Here is a 22,743-nt window from a genome sequence, read left to right on the forward strand (position 1 = left end):
TTAGGTTAACTGGTGATTCTAAATTGGCTGTAGGTGTGAGTATGAGTGTGAATGGTTGTCTGTCTCTCTGTGTTAGCCCTGTGATAGACTGGCGACCTGTCCAGGGTGTACCCCCGCCTCTAGCCCGATGACAGCTGGGATAGGCTCCAGCAGATGTCACGACAACGATGAATGAATGAATGAATGAATGAATGTCTCATCTAATGAGTCTTCCCGATGCTGCAACGTTCGGACTGTAGGGTCAAAATTTTTACACAAACATTATGAAAGCATGGCTCCGTCCTGGTTTGTATCAATGGTTCAGCATTGAGCACTGCTGCTGAACATGTCCATGCACCTTCTGATGTGGTGGAACCGGATGATTCACACTATATACGAGCAGCCTGCTTCCAGCACCTTACTGAGTCTGTGCCACAAAGAACTAAGTAAAGCATACCTAATGAACTGGCCAGTGAGTGTATTTGCTGTAAAGTTTAAGAAGATGTGTAAAATCTGTATAATTAAACCAGGGAGAGGAATCAGTTCAGTATGTTGGTTTATCGCAATTAAAGCTCCTATAAGTAAGAGTGAATTTAATACAAAGTGTAATAAATGGCTGTTTAATGTTAAAATACGTTATACACATTATAATATAATAAATGAATTGTGGCATTTTTTTTTTCCTTGTTTTTCCTTGCCACCGTTGCCTTCAGGCTTGCTCTGGGGGTTTCAGGCCGGGTTTTTGTAAAGCGTCTTGAGACGATTTGTAAATAAACGCTATATAAATAAAATTGAAATTGAAATTGAAACTGAACAGCTGTGTAGCCTTAAGAAAACCACTAATCAGTGAGGCTAACTGGCTTCAATTTGCTAGGGAGCATAAAGATTGGACTCTGGAGCAACGGAAGAAGGTCATGTGGTCTGATGAGTCCAGATTTACCCTGTTCCAGAGTGATGGGTGCATCAGGGTAAGAAGAGAGGCAGATGAAGTGATGCACCCATCATGCCTAGTGTCTACTGTACAAGCCTGTGGGGGCAGTGCTATGATCTGGGGTTGCTGCAGTTGGTCAGGTCTCGGTTCAGCAACATTATGTGTCCAAAGAATGAGGTCAGCTGACTACCTGAATATACTGAATGACCAGGTTATTCCATCAATGGATTTTTTCTTCCCTGATGTTCACGGGCACATTCCAAGATGATAATGGCAGGATTCATGGGGCTCAAATTGTGAAAGAGTGGTTCAGGGAGCATGAGACATCATTTTCACACATGGATTGACCACCACAGAGTCCAGACCTTAACCCCATTGAGAATCTTTGGGATGTGCTGGAGAAGGGTTTACGCAGTGGTCAGACTCTCCCATCATCAATAAAAGATCAATTCATGTTTCAATTCTCTATGGCACTGCTTGCATTGGTCAGTGTTATATTAGTTTTCTTAGTGTAGCTTTAGAAAAAAAAAAAAAAGATGTTACTGCACACCAATCACTTTTACACCCAAATCACAAAAGCAAAAATGGTTGCATTTATTTGAGTGCACAGACAAGGTTGTTAGTCATCCAGAAGAGAACAAAAAACAAACAAAAACAAAAACGTTAAACTGTCTTTACCAGCCTTCGACAACTAACCAGTATGATATGGTCACTTTTTTAAAAACTAATTATTAAGTACACAATATACACATGGGAAAAGCGCATTTGTTAAGTCTGGAAGAATACAAAGGACAGAGTTCAACATACAATACTCATTTTTAATAACAACAATAGAGAAGAAAGTATAAACCCTGTCAATCTAACATTTTAATTTGCCTGTAAGGTGCGCCTCTGGTATCAGGAGACTAATGATAGGAAGAACTGGTACAGTAGGTCTGTCAGGTGTGACAATCATAGAATCACAGCACATGCTCATGGTGCTGAATGCACTGAAATGTTTCCTATAAAAATCGGTACGAGAAATGTCCATAAAACGTGGGTGGATGTGGAAATAGCAAGTGTTCATTGAATGAGACACATCATAGAACAAGAGGGGGGAAAAACATGAAATTCAAGTATCAAAATAACTAAGACACTGACAAGCTCAAAAGGTCAATTACAAAGGTAGTAAAAATCACGGGAAGAGAGACACTGACACGATCAACAATACATTAGGCAACATTTTGCATTTGTTTAAGGCAGTTGATTAAAAAAAACTAAACAGAACTAGGCATCTTCTTCATTCCAAGTTAAATACAAGCCTAGCCCTAACTTGTCACCAAGACATTTGATGTACAAGATTAACTACGCCTGACTCTGAAACTAAGCACTTCAGTTTGACTTGTCTTCTGACGTCTGAGTGAGAATAGAGTTCACATGGACAGCGGTGGGGTTGTGCTCTAGATTTTTGGTCTTCTTCACAGTGAGGTTTGTCAGGGCTTATAAGGCTGGTGCATGAAGAGTGGAAAGTCACTCTCAGCCTATTGTCTGGCACGAAATCTAAATGGTTGGCACATATGTGTGCACAGCATGGGAGGGCAGGGTAGCTAGTTTCATCAGCTAACGATTGCCCTTCATGGCCTCCTTGGCTGCCAGGATGAGAGGTGTGAGACTGGAGAGGGGCTTCGCCAGCTTCAGGAACGGATGCTGAGAAAAACAAGGATGGGGCAAGAACAAATCCTTGAATGTAAGTGCAAATTTCATTCACGTGTTGGAGAGTTAAACATAAATTAAAAGCAATAAATGTTTAATAAATAAAAGAGGTTCTAACCTGCAGGAGCTCTTTGCCTCCACCTCTTTTCTCCACATCCATTTCCAGGCATCGGTTGAGGAAATCTCTGAAAACTGGAGACAGCTTCTCAGGATTCTGAAGCTCAGGTGTGCCATTTGTGGCAATCAAATATAATGCCTGCCAAAGGGGAAGAGGGAAAAAAAGCAACGTGTAACGGTGAAATGTAGTTTTGGAAAACCATGTAACTGCAGCAAGTAAATTAGAGTCAAACTGGTAAAGTGAGAAAAGTTTGGCATGTTTTTAACTCAAGCTGTCCGAGTTGATAAAACCAGTGTTTTCTAGAGCTGCAGTCAGTGAAGAGGTGAGGTTTCAAATGTGAACACACCAAGAGCAGCACCGACATAATCTAAAGAGTTGCATGATCCAAAATAATGTACAAGAAGAAGCCAATAGTATCCAGACAACAAATGTCCTGAATGATGTTCAGTGTGAAAAACAGCTCATATCCTGCTGAGCGTTTGTCCTGCTTTTGTGTTGACTCACAAGAGCTTAAGGCCTGCAGTTGTTCTAAAACTATGCCAAAGTCCGACAGTCAGAAAGCTGGATGTACAGACGATGTCAGAGTGGAGGAAACAAACTCCCTTCCCACTGAATATAAACCCATGTGCAGTATGGCGATGCTGCTGCGTACTCACTCGTAGTGGGTTCTCGTTCAGGTAGGGAGGCTCTCCTTCAACCATCTCAATGGCCATGATACCCAGCGACCAAATGTCTACTTTGGGCCCATAAGCCTTTCTGGTCACTACTTCCGGAGCCATCCAGTAGGGCGTGCCTACCATGGTGCTGCGTTTGCTCTGTTCTGGGGTGATCTGGGCACAGAAGCCAAAATCGGCTGTCGAAGACACAGAGCAGTTTAAATACAGCGTCACAGTTTAAGGACGCGACAATCCAAGTTCATCAGGCAACAACACATGACTTACTGAGCTTGACAGAACCATCCATCCCAAGCAACACATTGTCACTTTTGATGTCTCTGTGGATGACTTGGTTTGCATGCAAGAATTCCAATGCTTGTAAACACTGCGGATATGGAGACAAGAGTGAGGAGACAGAGAAGTGCGGTTAAGAAAATAGTCCTTTAGACCTTAGATTTGATTTGTTTGATAGGACTCTGGTGGCGTACCTCCCGACAGACAGCAGCTATCTGGGCCTCATCCATACAGGTCTCTGTAACCACATCTGTCAATGAGCCACCGGCCAGGTACTCCATCACCACAAACAGCTCCTCCCCCATCAGGAAACTGACAGACAGACAAAAAGCATTACACGTTAAATAAAATCCCTCCACTCTCACAGATATTAAAAGCTGCCAGGCTGCATGTCGAATTTCACTCTCACCTGTCTAAAAAGTTGACAATGTTGGGGTTCTTCAGCTCCTTCATCACTAGAATCTCGTTGATGATCAGCTCCTTCTTCGGCTGCTTTTGTAGGTTGATCTGTTTAATGGCGACCTGGCAGTAGGAAACAAAAGAGCTTTATTGCATAAGCCCTATGTACAATTTAAATAATTTTCTCTTGAAAGATAAAAGTTCTCGTAAAGAGCGTCTCACTGTAACTTATGAAAGAAGAAAAAAACACATTGCTCCTACAGATAAGATACATTGTACCTAAGCAATAAAATGTACCTTCCTCTGATCAATGTACAACCTTACATGATCTGGAATGACTTGCAGACTATCAAGGCTAAGGTTACGCTAATCCATTACTCAATCAGTCTTTACCTCCTGTCCTGTGGCGACATCGATGGCTGTGAATACTGTTCCTGATGCTCTGTGGAAAGAGCAACACACATTATAACAAACTATTTAATATTACTATTTAATCCTATCACAAGCTCTACCAGTAGATGGTGATTCTGCACTCACCCCTGCCCAATTTTTTCGTATCTGGTGTACTTCTTCTTGGGATCCCCAATGCTGACTATGGTTCCTGTAAGCCACATTACAATCACATATGACGAAAGAACACTAGACTTAGACTTTATTGATCCACAAGGGAAATTGCTTAACGTAATGAGAAGGGTATAAACTGTTGTATTTTTGTAATGATATGTGGGATGAATAGTTTATGAATAACTCACTCAGTTTGTCCATGATCTCTTCGTCCGACATCTTGGCCTTGTTTCTCGACGGTCGGTCTGCAGCCTTGGAAGCAGCATCTCCATCTGGACACGTGCTTGGAGCGGGGATGGGGTCAATAACGGAGCGAGTATATACCTGTAGGACACGCCAAAACCAACATAAATGAACGCGATCTGTACAAAGAGTGCATTAGAAAGTAAAATGTGAATGTTTCAGAACGAATCCCAAAGATGATCATTTTGTCGTGAAGCCAGGTGACTTACACTCTTTGTGTGTTCTGGTCTTGGAGCCACAACAGGAGGAGGCGTTTCATCGTCATCGTCATCATCAATGTCTTTGATGTTCGGAGATGAGGGTTCGGTGCCTTTTTTGGCAGGCTAATTCAAAGTCAAACCAGAGTTTGTTAACCGTTATACATCAAGTTATTACTTTAAATAGAACAGTTATGTCAGAAGTCTGGATATACTTACAGACTGAGGCCCTGGAGTGAAAGCGTCTTTCTCTGTGAATGTAAAAAAGCAGGGCGAGTATTACAGTGTGCTGCATGATCACTTCTACCACCGTGTTAATAACTAAAAAACTGAAATCAAATATAAATCTTTGTGTCTCACCAGAGGAAGAGAAGCTGAGGTACTTCTGGCGACCGTTGCCTGTAGAGTCGTAGAACTTAAGGACATCAAGCACAGCCTGCGGGTTTTTCTTCTGCTCTGACTTGGTGATGTTTGAGGTCTGGAGTAGTCGAGCCCACTGCTCTGGCATACCCTGTGTGCGACCAACAGAAGTGGTGCAAGCCAAAATGTGATGCAAATAGCATACTGTTGTCAACGGCTAAAAGCACGAGTTAATTGGTAGACAAAAAAAAAAAAGACAGAATGGTTAAAACTTACCGTAAACTCCCCTGTTACAGCATCAAATCCAACATGTATGGTGTGTTCAAAATCTGAAGGCGGTGAGATCTCTGGTCGCTCTTTGTCTCTGTCTTTCTTCCTACCACCTGAAAGTAAACAAAACATTATTGAACCTGAACATGATGATATAGATAGATCTGATATATTTATCTGAGCACTGCCAAACTCCGCAACACCTTTTTCAGCCGAAGAGAAGATTGAGATGATCTTATTGCGAGGTTTCCTCTCCTCGGGTACAGAGGGCAGCGGTTTCGAGCTGTGGTTGGCCGAGAGCGAGTCTTTGCCAGAGCCGGTGCTGAAGATGGTGCTGCTCATCCTGACCGGAGGGGCGGGGGGTTTATCCTCTGGGTCTCCGTTGTCGCACATTGCCACCGGGTCGCTGGGAGCCTTGCAGGAAGGGGAACACCGGGTGAGGATGGAGACGGAGGTAAACAGTGAGGGAGGGAGGCAGCAGCTCTCACATCAGCATGTGGCACCAGTGTGCTCATGCACAACAGGAGAAAGGAAGCACCAACTAGTACCTGGACAAAAAGATCAACAAAGTGTCAAACACAGCAGTGTACAATCAAGAACTATTTTCTACAACAAAACAACCTAATGAAAAGATGCTATTTGAGTCTAAAGAGTAATATCAATACTGGAGAATGTAATAATTGGTGTAACAACACTGAGCAGAGACAAAAGCACAGAGCCTCCTGACAATGTTTCAATAACATCACAGCTCCTCTGTGTTCAGTCAGGTTTTAGTGCAGAGGAAACTGCTCCTAGTGCCTCCTCTACATCAAGAAAATAAACGGTCCATTGAGTGGACTGCACCAGAAATGACTGCAGCAACACCAAGTCTTATTTTGGTACAGCTGGCTAACTAACAAGGTGATGGGACCGTTATCGTGTCGTATCTGAAGGAGCCCAGACGAGAATAAAAGAATAATAGAAGTTCTTTCAGAGCACTGGATACTGAAATGAAAAGCTGGCACCTAATCTCTTCGCATTACGATGTAAAGCGTCCAATTATCGATATTCCGCCTACTATTTCCCCCATACAACCATACTTCTACCTTAACGTTTACTGAAAATGCCCTTCAAATGAGTAACAACAGGGGCGGCTAGCAGGCTAACGCTAGCATTCACTACTTGGCCAACAAGTGTGCTAGCTAAGAGCTGGCGTTAGCATGTCAAGCTACAGCGGCGCTTACCCTCCTAACAGAGCACTCGGCTAACGCTAACTAGTGCTTGACAACAAGAATTGAGGCGTTTTCTCCTGTAAAATAAACCCTGCCAAGCGGCGGTTTCAGTAACACTACACATGCAACAAAGCAGCAAACTAGCCACTACAAATGTGCTTTATTTTCTGGCTAACGAAGACGACACAGGAGCGGTGGAGCTCACCGGAGATTCCACACCAGTTAAACTTGAATAGAACTTCACTCCCGGACGATCCTCGACGGTTTGGAAAACGTTGGTAAATCCGTTAAAAGTGTTTCCACCGCAACATGCGGGCCTGGGCGGTACGCGCCGCGTACAGATAACTTCAGTAAAATTGTGACTCAAACTATTTACAATGCAACTTTTCTTCTATCTTTTCGGCCCTGGGATAATTCCGCTATGGCGAAGGGGAAGCGGAACTACCGACCCAGCCCTGGCCTATTCAATAAATGTTCCAAATGAATGGTGTGTGGAGACAGTCAGCTTTATGAATCCAGACATCACGGCCCCTAAAAGTCAGACCTACTGCAACATGTTTTTGACTACTGGGAAGACTAAAAGCGAGAAACGTGCTGAAACTAAACAAACTGGACGTTAGAAGTTGAATTAAGTCGAAATGCATTTTAGGTAATGTAGTTCATAGTACGTGAAGAGGAGCGTACTGTGATCTTGTAAATTATAATACTATTTATATACACAGGATGTTCACATGTTGTTGCCTTGCTTAAATACAGTATATGCTTGTCAAAACACAGTTATAAGTGTATATATAGAGAGAGAGACTTTCAAAGTTTTATTATAGTGATGTTTATTTTTCATATCATCCAGCTTTGATTGTCCAGTAGCTGATAATCATGTAACATTCTTCAAACTCCCACAATAAATAATAATGATAATTAAAAAAAATCTGTTTATTTAAATTGATTTCATGTGTTATTCTCTCAAATGCAAAGTTTCAAAATAAAGGATCTTACAAAGGCAGTACTAGCAACACTGGGTATCAAACAACCAGACTTACTACGCTATTATGGTCCTGCTATTTTTGCTTGAATCAGCTGACACAGAATGGCAAATGTCTAAAGACACAATCACTACAGAACAAATAAAACTGATTTATTATTATTATTAGGTGGTGAAAATATCGTTTGTAGTTACTTTCTAAAACAGTGTTGGCTGCACACTTGCTAAGTTAAAGGTGGAGTGAGCCATGCTAATGCGATACGCTTTGTGTTCATTTTAAATGAGGAATTTGTATAGGCATGCTCTTGTTGTCTGACATACCCTGCACATGAGCGATCAGTATAACACTATTCCCAGCGAACCAGCAGCCGGAAAGTGTGACTGTACAACAGTTTGCTAACCCCCTGCTGTTTCTGATGAAGCACTGAAGGGACATTTGTGTCTGTTGGACTGTTAAGTTCAAATATCAACAGCGTTTCACAAGAATGGCTGACTCCACCCTTAAGTGTTTTACAGTAAGTAAATAAGGAAGCGTCATCTTCCTGTGTGCCCTGAGCTATTCCTTGGGGATGATTTTGGTTTCTGGCAGTACTGTACATGAGCCGCTTAGCACAAGCGACGTTGCTGCTTAAATGAGTCGATGCTTCCACATGTATTTGGACAGTGCCACACAGCAGATCATCGTGACTAGAAGAGTTCCCCCGCATACTGGTGTCATCAAAGACCCGTCACCAACTGGAAACTGGAATCTCATGGGGCCGAGCTTCTGCAGGACACCAGATATTTATTTGAGTAAAAAAGAAAAGGGAAAAAATAAGTGTTATGAAATGGTAGGCTTTTTCCCCACTTAAGGTTTTACAAAGATATACGAGGTTTTACCTGCTGATGCTGGATTTTAACCCAAAGACAAGTGCTGGAATTGTTGACAGTGCATGGGGCCTCCATGACACTATGTGGCTCTAAGCTGTTGAGCTGTGTGCCTAGAGAGAAGAAATTGTTTAAGAATAAATTATGCAGTTGTAATAATTAATTTTAAGGGCTTTTATAGTGTTATTGTTCCATATATAATAATATAACCATATATAACATGGATAAAATCACATCTCATCTAGGGATAAAAATATAAACCACTATTTAAAATACTGTTTTACTCTTGTAATTACTATTTTACCATATCAACATATTACAGCACTATCTTAAAAAAACATCATATAACCACAACATTTCAGATTTTGTGTCCTCTTTTTATTAATGTCAAAGATATGGATGGAAAACTCTTCTCATGTAAACATGCTGTGTTTTTGTCCTACAGGATTGTGGGTTTTAGTACAGAGTAAAAAAGAGACGTACTTCTAGACTACAAATTAAAATTGATCCACTTACATTCTTCTGTTCGTAGCAGCAGCTCTGGAGCTTCTATATCAACCGATGTAAATGTTTTTCCAGCAAAAGACGGCTCGTGGTAGCGCCCATGTACTGGAATTGTTACTTTTAGCGCTCTGGGAGTTGGGCCAACAGGGGAGGGATACACGTAGGTGACAAATCCCGATGTTTTGTGAGCAGGCACCTCTAGGTCAATGGCTGAATCCAGTAATATCTTACAGAGGTGAAACACAAATATACATAATGTACATGAGTATGTTTGGTTAACAAATATGTAGTTGTAGTAGTTTTTGTAGAGTCTGCTTTACCCGCCAATCACTTTGATCACTCAGGGATGCGACTTGATATGGATCAATGTAGACACCTCTGGGCCATCTATGGACCAGCAACACTCTGACACCGCTGAGCACATCAGGTCTGAGCTCAACAGTGGTCGTCACTTCCCTGAAACAAACCAGAAATCACTCACTGATTTCACAGTTATCTTCAGAAACAGTAGACCTTTCACAAATGAACAAATACCTGTGAAAACCTTTTTTGCTGAGCTCCACTGACACTGATGAGGATTCAAGCCACTGCTTCAAAGGTGCACAGTGGTCCTGATTCTCACCTGCAAGGATGTGCAGGTTAAACTGGTCAAAACCACAAAACCAGATAGAGACTAACTTATTTTTAAGTTCAAGTGATGGATTTTTTAGACAATGAAAATATTTTAACCTTTCAAATTACGTTACACCAATGAATGGATAACTTAGCTGCTCTTTAAATGTATTTTCCATCCATTTGGTTCTTTACATTTCTGAAGTTTTATGTTAGTTTGTACTTCTGATTAGAGATGTCTCCGCCCACTATCTATTCATGCCACAATTTTAGCTAGTGATCTGTCAAACAATATCACTTACCCCTTTCTCCAAAACAATGACATGTTGATATACAGGTCAACACAGAGAACAATTTGAAATACATCAAAATTAAAAGTCAAGCGAGACGCGTTTACAGCTTATTTAATCAGCTACTGTGCACCCACTTCACTTCTACTCGAAGCGCTTCTTTGAACTGTTTACGGAAAAGGATTTTGAAAGGCCCTTTTGTAGTTCTAGGGAAGCTGTGTCAGTGCCTGACTAAAATAATTAAGAAACAAGCATTTACTGTCGGTAAGTGACAACATTTACCAAATAAAAATCAATTAACTTAAAGCAAGCTGTTGATAATAACGACTGTTGGTTAATAAACATTATGAAATTATTTTCTTTTTTTTAATTTTATGCAGGCTTCGGTGAGGACAGAAGCCTCTGACACCGCCTAACGTAAAGCGAACACACAGACGACGCTTAACCGTCCCTGTAGCATCTACCTTCTGTGAATAGCTTAATATAGATTGTCCTTAAACTGATGATTATGGCTAAAATATCTCAATTTTCTACCTCCAAGTGGGGTTAAGTTTAAACCGGGTTTATTGCATGTGATGTAGACAAGATGCGTTTCGAGGCAAAGCGTTGCGGAGTGCAGTTCAGTCCTCCTTCCATAGTCTTAATTTATGAACACACAGAAACCAGAAAAGTGAGAAAAAGAATAATACCTGTCCGGAACTTTTCGAAATTTTCAGGTAAGAAACAAACACACGCTAGATATTCATGCTCAGGCCTAGTAAAGGAATATTATCCCTGCATTCTCCTATTTCTTATAAATGTAATGATTAAATAATCTCAATGGAATTCTAGCAGCCCCTTGAATCATTTTGACCACATGTTGGAAATTAAAATGCCCCAAGTTTCCCAGCTGGATTGGGCTTTTTATTATTTCGTGCTAGGTTTATTAACTATAATTTAGTTGGAATATTCATCACTGAAGCCCCATGTAAATGAATGGATAGGGACTGGAAGAAGCTCAGTATATAGGTCCTATGTTGGGGCTTCAGACTAAAATAATAAACTTGCAGTTGACTATAAATGAAGCTGTGTGTACTGTAAATGATTAGAACAAATAGGACATATGACGCTCACAGTGTGATGAACAGGGGGTCAAATAAGGGACAGAAATAGAGGCCATCTAGCAGGTTAATCAGACTCTGTAGACTTGTGCAGTAAAGCAGTTTGAATCCTTGTCGTCCTTCCTCACTAACTTTCAGACTCCAGCATGGCTGCTGAGAGGCTGAAGAACCACCCTCGGCACAGGGACTACCTGGAGGGTGTTTCCCAGAGCCAGCTGGAGAAGCTTCACATCATCCTGCGGGACCACATGCATGGCTTCAGCCTGGAGCACAGCCTCGCCTCATTCCACCTGGACCCCGAGGAAGACCTGAACAAACTGGACGACGAGGAGCTGGCTCGCAAGAAGGGTCAAATGGACGAGCTGTTCGAGAAGAACAGGAAGCGCAAAGATGATCCCAATTTTATTTACGACCTGGAAGTGGAATTCTCCAACCCCACCCAAGAAAAGTGCAGCTGGGATGACGAGTCAGATGATGGATTTTGAAACTTTCTTCACCCGTCTTTTCAGATAAGAAAGTAGGCCTCAAAACTACAGTGAGGTAACAGGAAAATCTGACAAAGCCGAGGTTAACTCAGAATACTTTATGCCCATCTACACTACATATACTCTTAGCACCACCTGTTGGGTTGCTTTCCAAAGGCAATGCCATTATAAACGCACATTATATGTTCTGTGAGAAAGTGAAATGAATGAAATGATGCATTAATAATAGTGAATATTTATTTGTTATAAAATACAGAATTTTACAAAATACAGACTTTGGTTCTGTTATTTGTGGCTTACACCTAAACGAGTGATATTCACAGTTGAATATGAGAGAAAATGTTAAATTCATATTAAATAAAATCTGCGTGTACACCAGTAAGCAATACAACAAATATATCTTTGGAAAAAAATGTGTCCACAAAATATTGTTTTACATTATACAAAATATATATCTTTCCATATATAGTTTTGAAGTTATGAACTATGGCAAAGCTTTAAATCAGATAAACTATGTCATAAAACCAAGCCTGCAGTTATCAAACCTCTTCTGGGGAAAACTTCATTCAAAGTGCTTAAATACCTCATTCGGCTGACAAGAGACACTGACTGACTGACCATTAGTACCACAATACATTCAAATGTGTCATAGGTTTTTGTTGAAGCTCAATAGAGTATGGTTTTACATTGCTTGGCTATTTTGGTTTAAGCTAATCAAAACATTATTTTTTTTTTTTTTACACCAGTATCAATTACAGTCATTTATACAGTGCTGATGTATTCCCTACAGAGGTAGTAACAGAAAATCAGACACATAATTCCTTTTAAAACAAATCACCAGTTCAGTAAGGATTTAGGTGTTTAAATTGTAAATTCTCAGCAGGCTGTTCATTTATTTAAAAATAGTTCTCTATAAAACTGACAATTCAAGTACACTAAAGCCACAATCCAGGACTTCTGAGTTTCTCAAGAATGACAATATATACAGCGTATGACTGCGATTGGTAATAAGTCTGAAACTCTAGTGCCCAGACCATATAACGCCAGTAGAGGGACAATAAACCCAGGTTCAGACGGGAAGCAGAAGCGTTGCCCACTTCTTTCGGCACCCAAGTAAACCAAGTGGGCTGTTTCGGACTGGACGCTCCTCGGCCTGCTTGAAATCTGCAGTGGCGGTTTTGGAGTCTGGTCTATTTTCTCAGGGTTCTGTAAGCCAGTCTTGGATGAAATCTCATCACAAATCTAAACTCCAAAACCGAATTAGGCCTTTAAAGAAATCTGTATGATCCCCTATATTTATGGAGACTTGTAAGAACTGATATTACACTATTAAACTACACCAAAAATGCATACATTTGATAAGTATTTCTGAAAATAAGAAGTCTCATTTTTTCTTCCGGTCTTGGGTGCATCTCGGGCAAAACCTGATAGAAGGAAATGTGGAAAAAAAAAAAATATGTTGAGGTACAGAGGGCAATCGTTGGGAATCTGCATCAGTACTATGAACCATTAAATTATTTATTGACAACTCAGTTTATATCCTATGAACACATAAAAACTTACCATTTTCCTTTGGGTTTTGTGGCGAGATCCACACAAGCAAAGTGAAACCACTCAATAGGGCACTAAGAACAAGGAGGAAAAAACAATGTCAAGGTCTCGACACAAACCTGGGCAGACAATTGCACAAAAAAAAAAAAAGTGAAAACCTACATCTGGATTATCGCATCCAATCATCTCTCCATATGACACCTGATGACACAGGCAGTAAGTCGGCTCATTCGGATCGACTGGCATATCCAAAACGTCTGATGGCTGCATGGGCAGGAGAGCGTCGCTCAAGTCTGGGCTAAAGGACCAACACAATACACAGAGAATGAGTACATTTTGGGTAATCCATGATCTGACATCTTGCAAATCTGCAGCTTGATTGAACCGACGGCTTGAACCTACCTGTTTTTTATCTTTTTCTTTCTGGGAGACTCTTCATCAGAACCTTTCCTTCCCCTTCCCCTGGACCCACGCTTCTCTTTCAGCCCCCTCAATTCACTCTCTGGTGGAAAAAATTTAAATTTAAGACAACTCAGCTTGTAGTGCTTGATGCTGACAGCCTTTCAGCTACCCAACTTACTTTTCAATGCTCTTCCTTCCGCACTTTCATAGCCGCTCACTTCCAATTTCTCTTTTAGCTCATTCTCAAACCGTGCCAGATCTGCGTCCAGTCTGCGGATATGTTTGTCCACCTACGGTAATAGGATTTTAGGTATGTAGTTTAATTTGCAGACAAGAAAAACACTTCATTCATTGCCATAAAGTGGGACTTCACATGCTTTTAAAATGCATTCCAGTGTAGCAACACTAAAACGTTAATGACATAGAAACCATCTAACAGTGACAACGTATCAAATATGAGTGGGTCTGTTTTGGACTGACCATTTCGTACGTCTGCATTGCAAGCTGGACTTTGTCGTCACTGAACTCTTTGCACTTGCTGTAGGCATTCTGAATCTTCTGCAGGTGTTCCACTCTCTGCTCCGAAGCCAAGTTCTTCACATTCACAATATACTCTTCAGCCAGCTTGTCAATCTCTCCTTTTTTCTCTGCAAGACAACAAGATAATTGCAGTGCTGGAAAACACTACTAATCACAATACTTTGTGTGTTAAGGTACGGACACAAAGAACTAATGGCAACAAAGACAGACTGTGACGTCACTTCATGTTGCCTGTGTCTGGACCGAAATGTCGCATTTGAACACAATGCAAAGATTACAGCCAACGGCAGCTGGCCAGTGTGAAAGGAAATAACTCTTCAGGAAACTGGAAGAGCTATTAGCTGGGAGACTAGGAAGCAAGGAAGAGCAACAAACCGTCATACAGAGCCGGTCTCTCCTGAATCATCCTGATCAGTTGGCCTGTCTATAAATTGCAGACTATCATGTTGTGAAAATATTTGTGTATTTGAATATTCAGATTAAATAAAGATGTGAAACAAGAAAAGCCTTGTGTGTGCCCTTTGTTTCTTTTTATTTCTGTCACAAGGATCAAGACAAGGGTCCCATGGTGTAGCACACACTGAAAAAACTAGGGCCACAGATGCTCACCGACGGACCCAAACCGGAAAACGACTGACCCTATGCTTGGTGTGTCAAGGCTCTCTGACGCTTTAATTCCTTGTGGTCTATGGATGAAGATTACATTATGAGATGAAATGATCACCTTCAGTTCTATTGTCCAGGTCCCGCATCAACGTGAAGTTCCTCTGTAGCTCACACGGCAGGTTTTCAATACCTAAAGAGGAGATTAAAATAGGAAGACACTCATCTCTGACACTTGACTGCATTTTCCAACTTAATCATGGCATCATGATTAATATATATATATATTTTTTTTTTGATTAATGCATGGTTCAATGCATAAAAATCTTCAAAATTGAACAGGCATTTTTTTTTAAATTAACGTTAACACAGTAAAATTTAATTTTCATACTTAAAACTGGAAAGTACGTTTGCTTGAAAAAACAACAACAATGAAGAATTCACAATAACATTTTGTAAGCCTTTGCGTTAGAGCAGTTGTATTGTACAATAATATGAGAGCGTGGACTGCTTTGGAATTTGTGTGCAAAGTAATATTAGGTAAAGACACCACGGTAGGCATCATATTTGTTAGAAAAGCAGACAGTAACGAGCAGGCAGCGGCCCAGAGTAAAACACCACCATCCAGTAAAGTGTCACATTTTAAACACCCCCCTCCCCGGCGCGTAAACGGTTACGGGAAGCGCGATTGCCAACAGGTTGCAAATATGGTGTCTTCTAGTCTAAAGCAAATACAAATTTAAGCCGAAATGAACCACCTTCAACAACCGAAAAATGCTACCGTGACATTTAGTCTGTAAATAAACTTATATAACCATCGCTAGTTGTTGTAACACGATAGAATAGGAATCGGAACCGCTATCTTACTGCAAGAGGTTAACTTTGCAAAATGCATGACAAGGGAAGTTAACGGACTACCTTGATGACATGTTCTTCTGAGTGAATTCAACACCACACATGGAGACTTTATCTAACTTTATTCCACCGATAGCAATGTCGCGATGCTAACGGGCTAGCTAGCGAGCTAGTGACCCAACAGCCTGCTAACGCGCTGCGCTGCTTTCTGCCTGTAATCCGCCGCGCCAAAAGTCTTCGATACAGTCAAACCGAGCCTAAAACCGACTAATATGTTCAAAATGTTAAAACTAGCAGACCTTGTCCCTGTAAACTTACTGTCAAGGTAATGTTCCAAGTATATTGCCGTCGCCATTTCAGGTTAGCTGTTAGCTTCTGCGTTATTCTCGTTAGCTCTCAAACTGTCGGCGAGATAGCTTGTTGAGTTTGTTTTGTATTCCTGCGCTGCCCGTCAGTCACTGGCCTGGGGGATACTTTTTCTCTTCATGCACCCACTGGCTTCTCTGGATGGAGTAGAAACAATGATCACAAATAAAATAGGCAGTGTCAGTTTTCCCTCCAGCACACATGCACACTCGGAACCCGTACACAGGATGCAACTTTTCTGCTTCTTCTGAGAGCTTGTGTCTCGCATGCGCAGCGAGAACAGTCGTCTCAGACTGCGCGCAAGTCCCATAAATCAAATCAGTCATTTTTTTTTTTTTCATATTAACGTGGATATTCCCCCAAGTCGTCTTCACGGATACGGTGCGCATAACAGTTTCTACATCTCTTACTCTCTTTATGTATACCAGATACACGTCTATCCAAACAGATAACATGTACAATTCCAAAACAATGCCGTTTGGCTGTTGGGGAAATCACATTTCGTCCATATATCCATCCTGTGTTATTAGACATTACAGATATTAATTAACGCAGGGCTCACTGACCATGTGAGCCCAAACAGAAGGGGTGAGCTTTAACAAGCGCGCCCTTGCAGCCCTTGCTAGCACTTTCCAGTGCTGTCAGCTGATGGGTTACGTCATGCAAAACAAACGCCTCCCTGTCCAAAGAGACTGGACGTTGGTGAGGATGCTCTGTGGGCGGGGCTAACGGCGAGCGTCGTCGACGAGGAAATAACGGCTGTGTGAACGGGCCGCGTCGCCTGCCTCTGGTTATCGGTCAAGATTTTATCGCTCCAAGGAAGGCATCTTCCGTCGCCTCACTTCCGCACTTGCTGTCACCGCACGAAAGATATATTTTCCAGCGAAGCACAGAGGTAAGTTACTAAACTACCACGCGCATTCACGAAATAACAACGTGCCGATATTATCTGATGTAGGAACAAGTTGTAGTGTTTTAGCTAAACGTGACACTGAAGTGGCGCTAACAGAGCAGCTCGCTGGCCGCTGGCGTTACTTCTACTAACAAAGAAACGATGGCCCTTAGCTAACTTCTAATAACAACAACAAAAGTATCAGAAACCAACCAGCTAGCAACATCAACCAAAAATCAGTTTGTAATAATGGGCTGCTGGTCTTAAACTATCAAGTTATTCAACACGTTCTCACCATTTCAGTCTGTATTATTAATTAGACACGAGGATTACCTCTCCCCAGCTGACCCGTGTTTATGTGGACCCAGAAACACTTTAATTAGCCTGCTAATGTTCAGCTAGAACCGAAATAACAATCTGACTTACTAAAGGAGTGCAGAGAAAGTGAAATAGATGGGACTATCACTTATTTAGCCTAGACTAAGTAATGTATTGTTAATAATCATACGTTTTGAATGTTGATTTTGTTCTTTATGTCTGTAAACTCAGTTATCTTAAGGGCATGAATATTGTACCTACTTTGCATAGCTTTACTATCAGTTTCTTCATGGACTTGTTAGTGCCAACAGTCACGAGGTTTGTTTTGGACAAGCCACGCCCCGTCCTCAGTCTTGGGATCACTTCAGTTTTGACCTCTGATACTGTTTAACAGACACTATGTAAATTATTGTTTTAGGTGTTAAAGATGGCTATGGTAAAGAGTGGCTGGCTCCATCGACAAAGTGAGTACCCTTATATATTGCCAATACAGAAATGAATAAGTGTCGTCTAATATCCAGATGTTTATGGTGCTGTGATACCCTGTGAAAAGAAAAAGAACTTGACTGCAGCATATTTGCATGTAAGGTACCATACTGCGTCGCTGGAAAAGAAACTGGTTTGACTTGTGGGCGGATGGACGGCTGGTGTTCTATAATGATCAACAACGGCGTGACATGGAGGATGACATCCACATGAGGGTCCAGTGCATCAACATCCGCAGCTCTGCTGCATGTCAGGGTACATCTGTTCATGCTGATGTCATAGCCTCACAGTGTTATCACCCACAGTTTGACTCCTATTTTAAATGTGTCACCTTTCTTTTTGTCCCGCCGCATTGTTCTTTTCAGACCTGAACCCACCGGAGGGGAAGAAGCGTGATTCCTTGCTCCAGATAGTGTGCAGAGATGGACGGGTCATCAGCCTGTGTGCAGACAGTGCAGATGATGCTCTGTAAGAGTGCACACATGCTGAGTCATTATAGCACATGATGAATTATGTGTCATATTAGTTCTCATATTCTGTGTTTGTGCTTTCAAAATGATTTCCTCTTTTTGTTGCAGGGCATGGACCATGGCACTCCAGGATGCCAGAATTAATACGGTGAGATTTTCTACATTTAAAAGTCATTGGGGTTTTGCGTTGTTTACCAAATTAAGTGTTGGAAGTTATTGTTGGGGCAGCCCAAATCAGCATTGTCAAATCAATCTGTTTCTATCTAAACAAGCTCTGCCTAAAACTGAACACTAACTGCTGGGACATTTTATTTTGATGATTTCAAACGGGCTTAGAACACAAGATAAGAGATTAATGATATTATTGTGAATCGTTCCTGTGTATCAGACAGTTCTCATATTATCATATCAGGTTAACATCTGTACAGTAGAGGGTACTGTCTTTGTCGGAGTAATATTGGGTGTTTTTGCTGCCATTTCAATTTTGTCTTAATGTCATGTAGCTCAGTTGTAAAGTCGCTGGCGAGTTTAATTGGCCTATTTTATGTTGTTCAATATTTTTAGGTGGTCGCTACTCCTCAGATCGGCTTTGCACAAGAAGTGATGGCGTCGGCTCCTCCGCCTTACTCGGAATATGCTCCCCCACAGGTACGAGGCATAAACAGTAGACACATACACATATGAAATTGCTTTTTAGCATTGATGTATTTAAGAATGTGGCAGTATTTTACAACATGATGGTACGTTAAAGTTTTTGGACAGGCTAGGTTTGACATAACCCCAATTGAAAACCAAGGATCTCGCTAAAAAAAAACAAAAAAAGGGAATACTGCTACAACAGCAAAGAAAGCTGGAGCCTGCTGCCCTCTACTGGTGTAGTCATGGACATATCTATATAAGTCATATGACTTTTATTATGAAGGCTAGTTCTGGCCATCATTTCAATAATTTTTTTTCTCTCTGACTTCTCACCAGGTGTATGCTCCAGGCCCATACGGAGACTATGTTGCACCTCCGCCACATGCCACACAGATTGTATACTCTGCTGATGGGCAGCCCTATGCTGTTGCTTATCCCTATCAGTACCCAGGTAAAACAACTGCATATTATTCTAGACTTAGAGTGTACATCTGTACTGGCAGATCTGTGAACTACACTTTGAGATAAATGCTACATATCAGCCATGTCTTAGTTTAGCTTATCAGTGTGCTAGCATTAGCTGATTTGCAAGTATTTTGCCACTAGATAAATACTTAGTCACACAAAAGCTTTTAGTTATATCAAATGTCATGGCAGCCCATCCAGTAGGCTTAGGTTGTGACTGGAGTCTTATGTGAGAAGAAGCAGAATTTATTCTTTTGAGTAAGTTACAATTTTATAATCGAACTTACCCCTGCTTTGTAGGTGGGTACGCTGCTCCCGGAGTGAACCACGTTATCATCCGAGAGCGCCAGCGCGACGACGGAGGAGATGTGGCTTTGGGCATGCTCGCTGGAGCAGCAACTGGTCTGGCACTCGGCTCTCTCTTCTCTGTCTTCTAGTTGGCGACTGTTTATTAGCACACAGCTCCCCTGTATTCACAGCCTATCTTCTCTGTGCCATCACATGAGTTGAATGAAATGTGTCTGCTGGGCTACATCTATGAAGCATGATTGTGATGGTCAGTGAATTACTCACTTTCTTTCTCTCCATATATTTATATATATATGTATACAGTGTATATACACTGATCTGGCACAACATTAAAACCACCTGCCTAGTATTGTGTAGGTCTCTATTGTGTAGAAGAAGTCTGACTCATTGGACCATTGTAAGGGTGTCCTGTGGTGTCTGGTGTCTGGCACCAGGATGTTGGTAATGGGAGTCATTGGGTCTATGGGTTGAGGAGAGGGGCCTCTGTGGATTGGACTTGTTCCAGGTATCTATGTAGTTTTCAGGCAGGATAAACACCTTGGTTTATTTTTACCATTTTTTTTTTTTTTTTAGTTGTTCCTCAGCAGTTTTTGTGGTGTGGCAGGCCGCATCGTCATACTGGAGATAGCTGCTGCTATCTGTGAGTAGCGTTGTTATTGAATGGCGGTTCCTGGTCAGCAACAACATTTAGGTGGTGGTACATGTCTAAGTAATAGCCACATGACTGCCAGGACCAAAGGTTTTACAGCAGAGCATTACGTTGTAATGTTTAATAATGATCAAAGTTATTCACCTCACCTGTCAGTTGTGTTAATGTTGTGGCTGATCAGTTTATTACATCGATCAATCATAACATTATAACCACTTGCATAATATTGTGTAGTTTCACCCTTTTGGCACCAAGACATTAACCCATCAAGGCATCGGCCCCCTTAGACATCTGAAGGTGTGCTGTGGTATCTTGCACCGAGATGTTAGCGGCAGATCCTTTAAGTCCTGTAAGTTATGTGGTGGGGCCTCCATGAATGGTCCAGCACACTCCAAATATATTTGACTGGATTAAGATGTGAGGAAAACATGAGGAGGCTAAGTTAATACCTTGAGCTCGTTGTTGTATTCCTCAAACCACTGAAAGGATTCTCTGCCACTAGAGAATACATTACCATGAAAGGATTGTACCTGATCTGCGATAATGTTTAGGTAGGTGTTGTGTTAAAGTACCGTCCATATGACTGGCAGGACCCAACGCCTCCCAACAGAACATTGCATTGTTCGACATGATCAGTGTTATTTACTTCACCTGTTGGTGGTTTTAATGTTGAGGATAATCAGTGTATACGAACAATATATTAAACATATTGTGAGTAATTCAGTTCAAACTGTTATATACTATTAGCACTTTCGTAAAAGCCCTGTGTTGCTGATTCCCACCCCTTTTGTGTTGTTTGAATGTGAACGTTCTTAACCGAAAATATAACGACCACAACACACTTCTAAAAGTTACTGAACTGAAAGAAAGATGATAATCCTTTTGTGCACACTTCAGGTGCTCTCATTAAAGTTGTTTCATGGAGCACAGTAGTCCTTTGCATTTGCAAATTATATTTAAAATCAAACTTTTTTTTTTTTTTTTTACAAGTTTTGTGTTAATATCAATGTACTGTACGTTTAGTTATTTTACTCTGTCTGGGTTGGTTGTGAATATGCAGTGTTTCTTTGGCTCCTCAGGTTATTCATGGTGGAGGCTTCCTGAGATGTGTGCACAAACAAAGCAATAATTTCATTGTAGCATTGTGAGGGGTCCATTTGGTGAAATCTGGTTTAATGATATTGTCTTTAGGGTTAAATAAGTCTCTGTATGGAGAAACACTGGCATTTACACAAAGTGAAAAGGGACATCACTCCTCTCCTCACATGTTGGCATGCATTGTTTTGGGTCTCTCTTTTCATTGGCAGCTTTTGAACCAAACATTTCATTTGAAGTGTGTTCTGAACTGATGTCTTAGTTTAAGTCTCTTCAGCATTTTAGTTATGGCCATATTCAAAATTACAAGTTCTGCTCAATGGAAAACATTTTGGTGTGCTTATCAAATAGAGCTACTTCCTATATTAATCATATTAACTAAGAGATGTAAAAGGATTTTAGCTTTGTGAGCATCGTAACATTGATGTCATTTTTGTCTTAAATTTATCGTTGATGTTAAAATGAAACCTACTCTATTTCTCTCACCAAATGTACTAAATACATGATGATTATACCCTCCATTGAAAAATAAAAATATAATGTATTTTAACAATTAAATATATTCACCAAGTTAATAATAACTCCTGTTGTTTGGTGCTTTGTTTTGTTTATTTAACCCTGAGACTTGTTCACAGAACATATTGAGTATGATACAAGGAAAGTGCATTCATGTAACGTCTGCAAACTCCAAAAGAAAATCTTGAATATATTTCAAACCCAAAGGCAACACAGGTGAACACATCTCTATAAATAACTCAGAGCATGACAGACTGCTACAGCTGAGAGAGTTCAGAACTACAACTAAACCACAGCAAGATGTCCAAAGCAATTTGACAAGATGAAAAATGTGCTTAGGTACTATAACTCTTTGGGAAGCATATCACAACTTGAAAAGGTTTCAAAGGCATTCTTGTACAGTTTCATTTAACTCAGCAGAACCAGAAGACCCCCTTTTTTTTTTTTTACACCACTAGTGATAACCTATTGACATGTTCAAAAGAGTGTTTTATAGTATATTCTCCCATTTATAAAGCCACTCATGTTAAGAACAGCTTAAGCTGCCTTAGACCCCTTATCTGCCTTCTGATTGGTTGGTGCTACACCAACTAATCAGAAGGTAGGCAAGGGGTCATGGTTACAGTAGCTAATTTACTTCCACTGGTTAGACCTTCAAATTGAGTGGTAAAAGATATGTAGTCAAAGCAGCCATCATGAGCGACATTTAATTAAAAGAAAGACTATTATCACTTTGGTTTGAGATGTGAAATTAAAGCAATACAAGACAAACACAACAAAAACCCTTCAAAATATTGATGTAAACACGAGCCTTGATGGGTAATAGATAATTA

The 22,743-nt window shown here is 40.9% G+C and overlaps 5 protein-coding genes across 5 annotated transcripts; 2 read left to right on the top strand and 3 right to left on the bottom strand.

The window, feature by feature from the left end:
• Positions 1-1,480: 1,480 nt before the first annotated feature.
• On the bottom strand, positions 1,481-7,607 carry pak2b (p21 protein (Cdc42/Rac)-activated kinase 2b). Its single transcript, XM_084547931.1, has 15 exons — positions 7,120-7,607; positions 5,907-6,251; positions 5,710-5,816; positions 5,434-5,584; positions 5,293-5,324; positions 5,086-5,199; positions 4,822-4,957; positions 4,607-4,670; positions 4,463-4,511; positions 4,080-4,192; positions 3,865-3,982; positions 3,662-3,761; positions 3,377-3,573; positions 2,721-2,858; positions 1,481-2,596 (listed from the first exon to the last, which is right to left on the bottom strand). The coding sequence occupies exons 2-15, from the start codon at positions 6,094-6,096 to the stop codon at positions 2,510-2,512; spliced, it is 1,596 nt and encodes a 531-aa protein (XP_084404057.1). The 5' UTR covers positions 6,097-6,251; positions 7,120-7,607; the 3' UTR covers positions 1,481-2,509.
• Positions 7,608-7,759: 152 nt separating this feature from the next.
• pigx (phosphatidylinositol glycan anchor biosynthesis, class X) lies at positions 7,760-10,485 on the bottom strand. Its single transcript, XM_084549169.1, has 6 exons — positions 10,182-10,485; positions 9,802-9,889; positions 9,588-9,723; positions 9,280-9,493; positions 8,776-8,876; positions 7,760-8,662 (listed from the first exon to the last, which is right to left on the bottom strand). Exons 1-6 carry the CDS (start codon positions 10,243-10,245, stop codon positions 8,525-8,527), a joined length of 741 nt encoding a protein of 246 aa, XP_084405295.1. The 5' UTR covers positions 10,246-10,485; the 3' UTR covers positions 7,760-8,524.
• Positions 10,486-10,651: 166 nt separating this feature from the next.
• Positions 10,652-11,826, top strand: cep19 (centrosomal protein 19). The gene is made up of 2 exons (XM_084548277.1): positions 10,652-10,885; positions 11,408-11,826. The coding sequence occupies exons 1-2, from the start codon at positions 10,756-10,758 to the stop codon at positions 11,752-11,754; spliced, it is 477 nt and encodes a 158-aa protein (XP_084404403.1). The 5' UTR covers positions 10,652-10,755; the 3' UTR covers positions 11,755-11,826.
• Positions 11,827-11,977: 151 nt separating this feature from the next.
• Positions 11,978-16,727, bottom strand: ing5a (inhibitor of growth family, member 5a). Its single transcript, XM_084548274.1, has 9 exons — positions 16,638-16,727; positions 16,024-16,208; positions 14,972-15,043; positions 14,188-14,354; positions 13,886-13,997; positions 13,708-13,807; positions 13,468-13,603; positions 13,318-13,379; positions 11,978-13,178 (listed from the first exon to the last, which is right to left on the bottom strand). Exons 2-9 carry the CDS (start codon positions 16,058-16,060, stop codon positions 13,139-13,141), a joined length of 726 nt encoding a protein of 241 aa, XP_084404400.1. The 5' UTR covers positions 16,061-16,208; positions 16,638-16,727; the 3' UTR covers positions 11,978-13,138.
• Positions 16,728-16,839: 112 nt separating this feature from the next.
• On the top strand, positions 16,840-19,792 carry plekhb2 (pleckstrin homology domain containing, family B (evectins) member 2). Its single transcript, XM_084548275.1, has 8 exons — positions 16,840-16,966; positions 17,700-17,745; positions 17,870-18,022; positions 18,133-18,235; positions 18,346-18,385; positions 18,802-18,885; positions 19,213-19,327; positions 19,642-19,792. The coding sequence occupies exons 2-8, from the start codon at positions 17,709-17,711 to the stop codon at positions 19,776-19,778; spliced, it is 669 nt and encodes a 222-aa protein (XP_084404401.1). The 5' UTR covers positions 16,840-16,966; positions 17,700-17,708; the 3' UTR covers positions 19,779-19,792.
• The last annotated feature ends 2,951 nt before the right edge of the window (positions 19,793-22,743 follow it).

Source organism: Chelon labrosus (assembly GCF_963514085.1).
Source record: "Chelon labrosus genome assembly, chromosome: 7".
NCBI classification, from domain to species: Eukaryota; Metazoa; Chordata; class Actinopteri; order Mugiliformes; family Mugilidae; genus Chelon; species Chelon labrosus.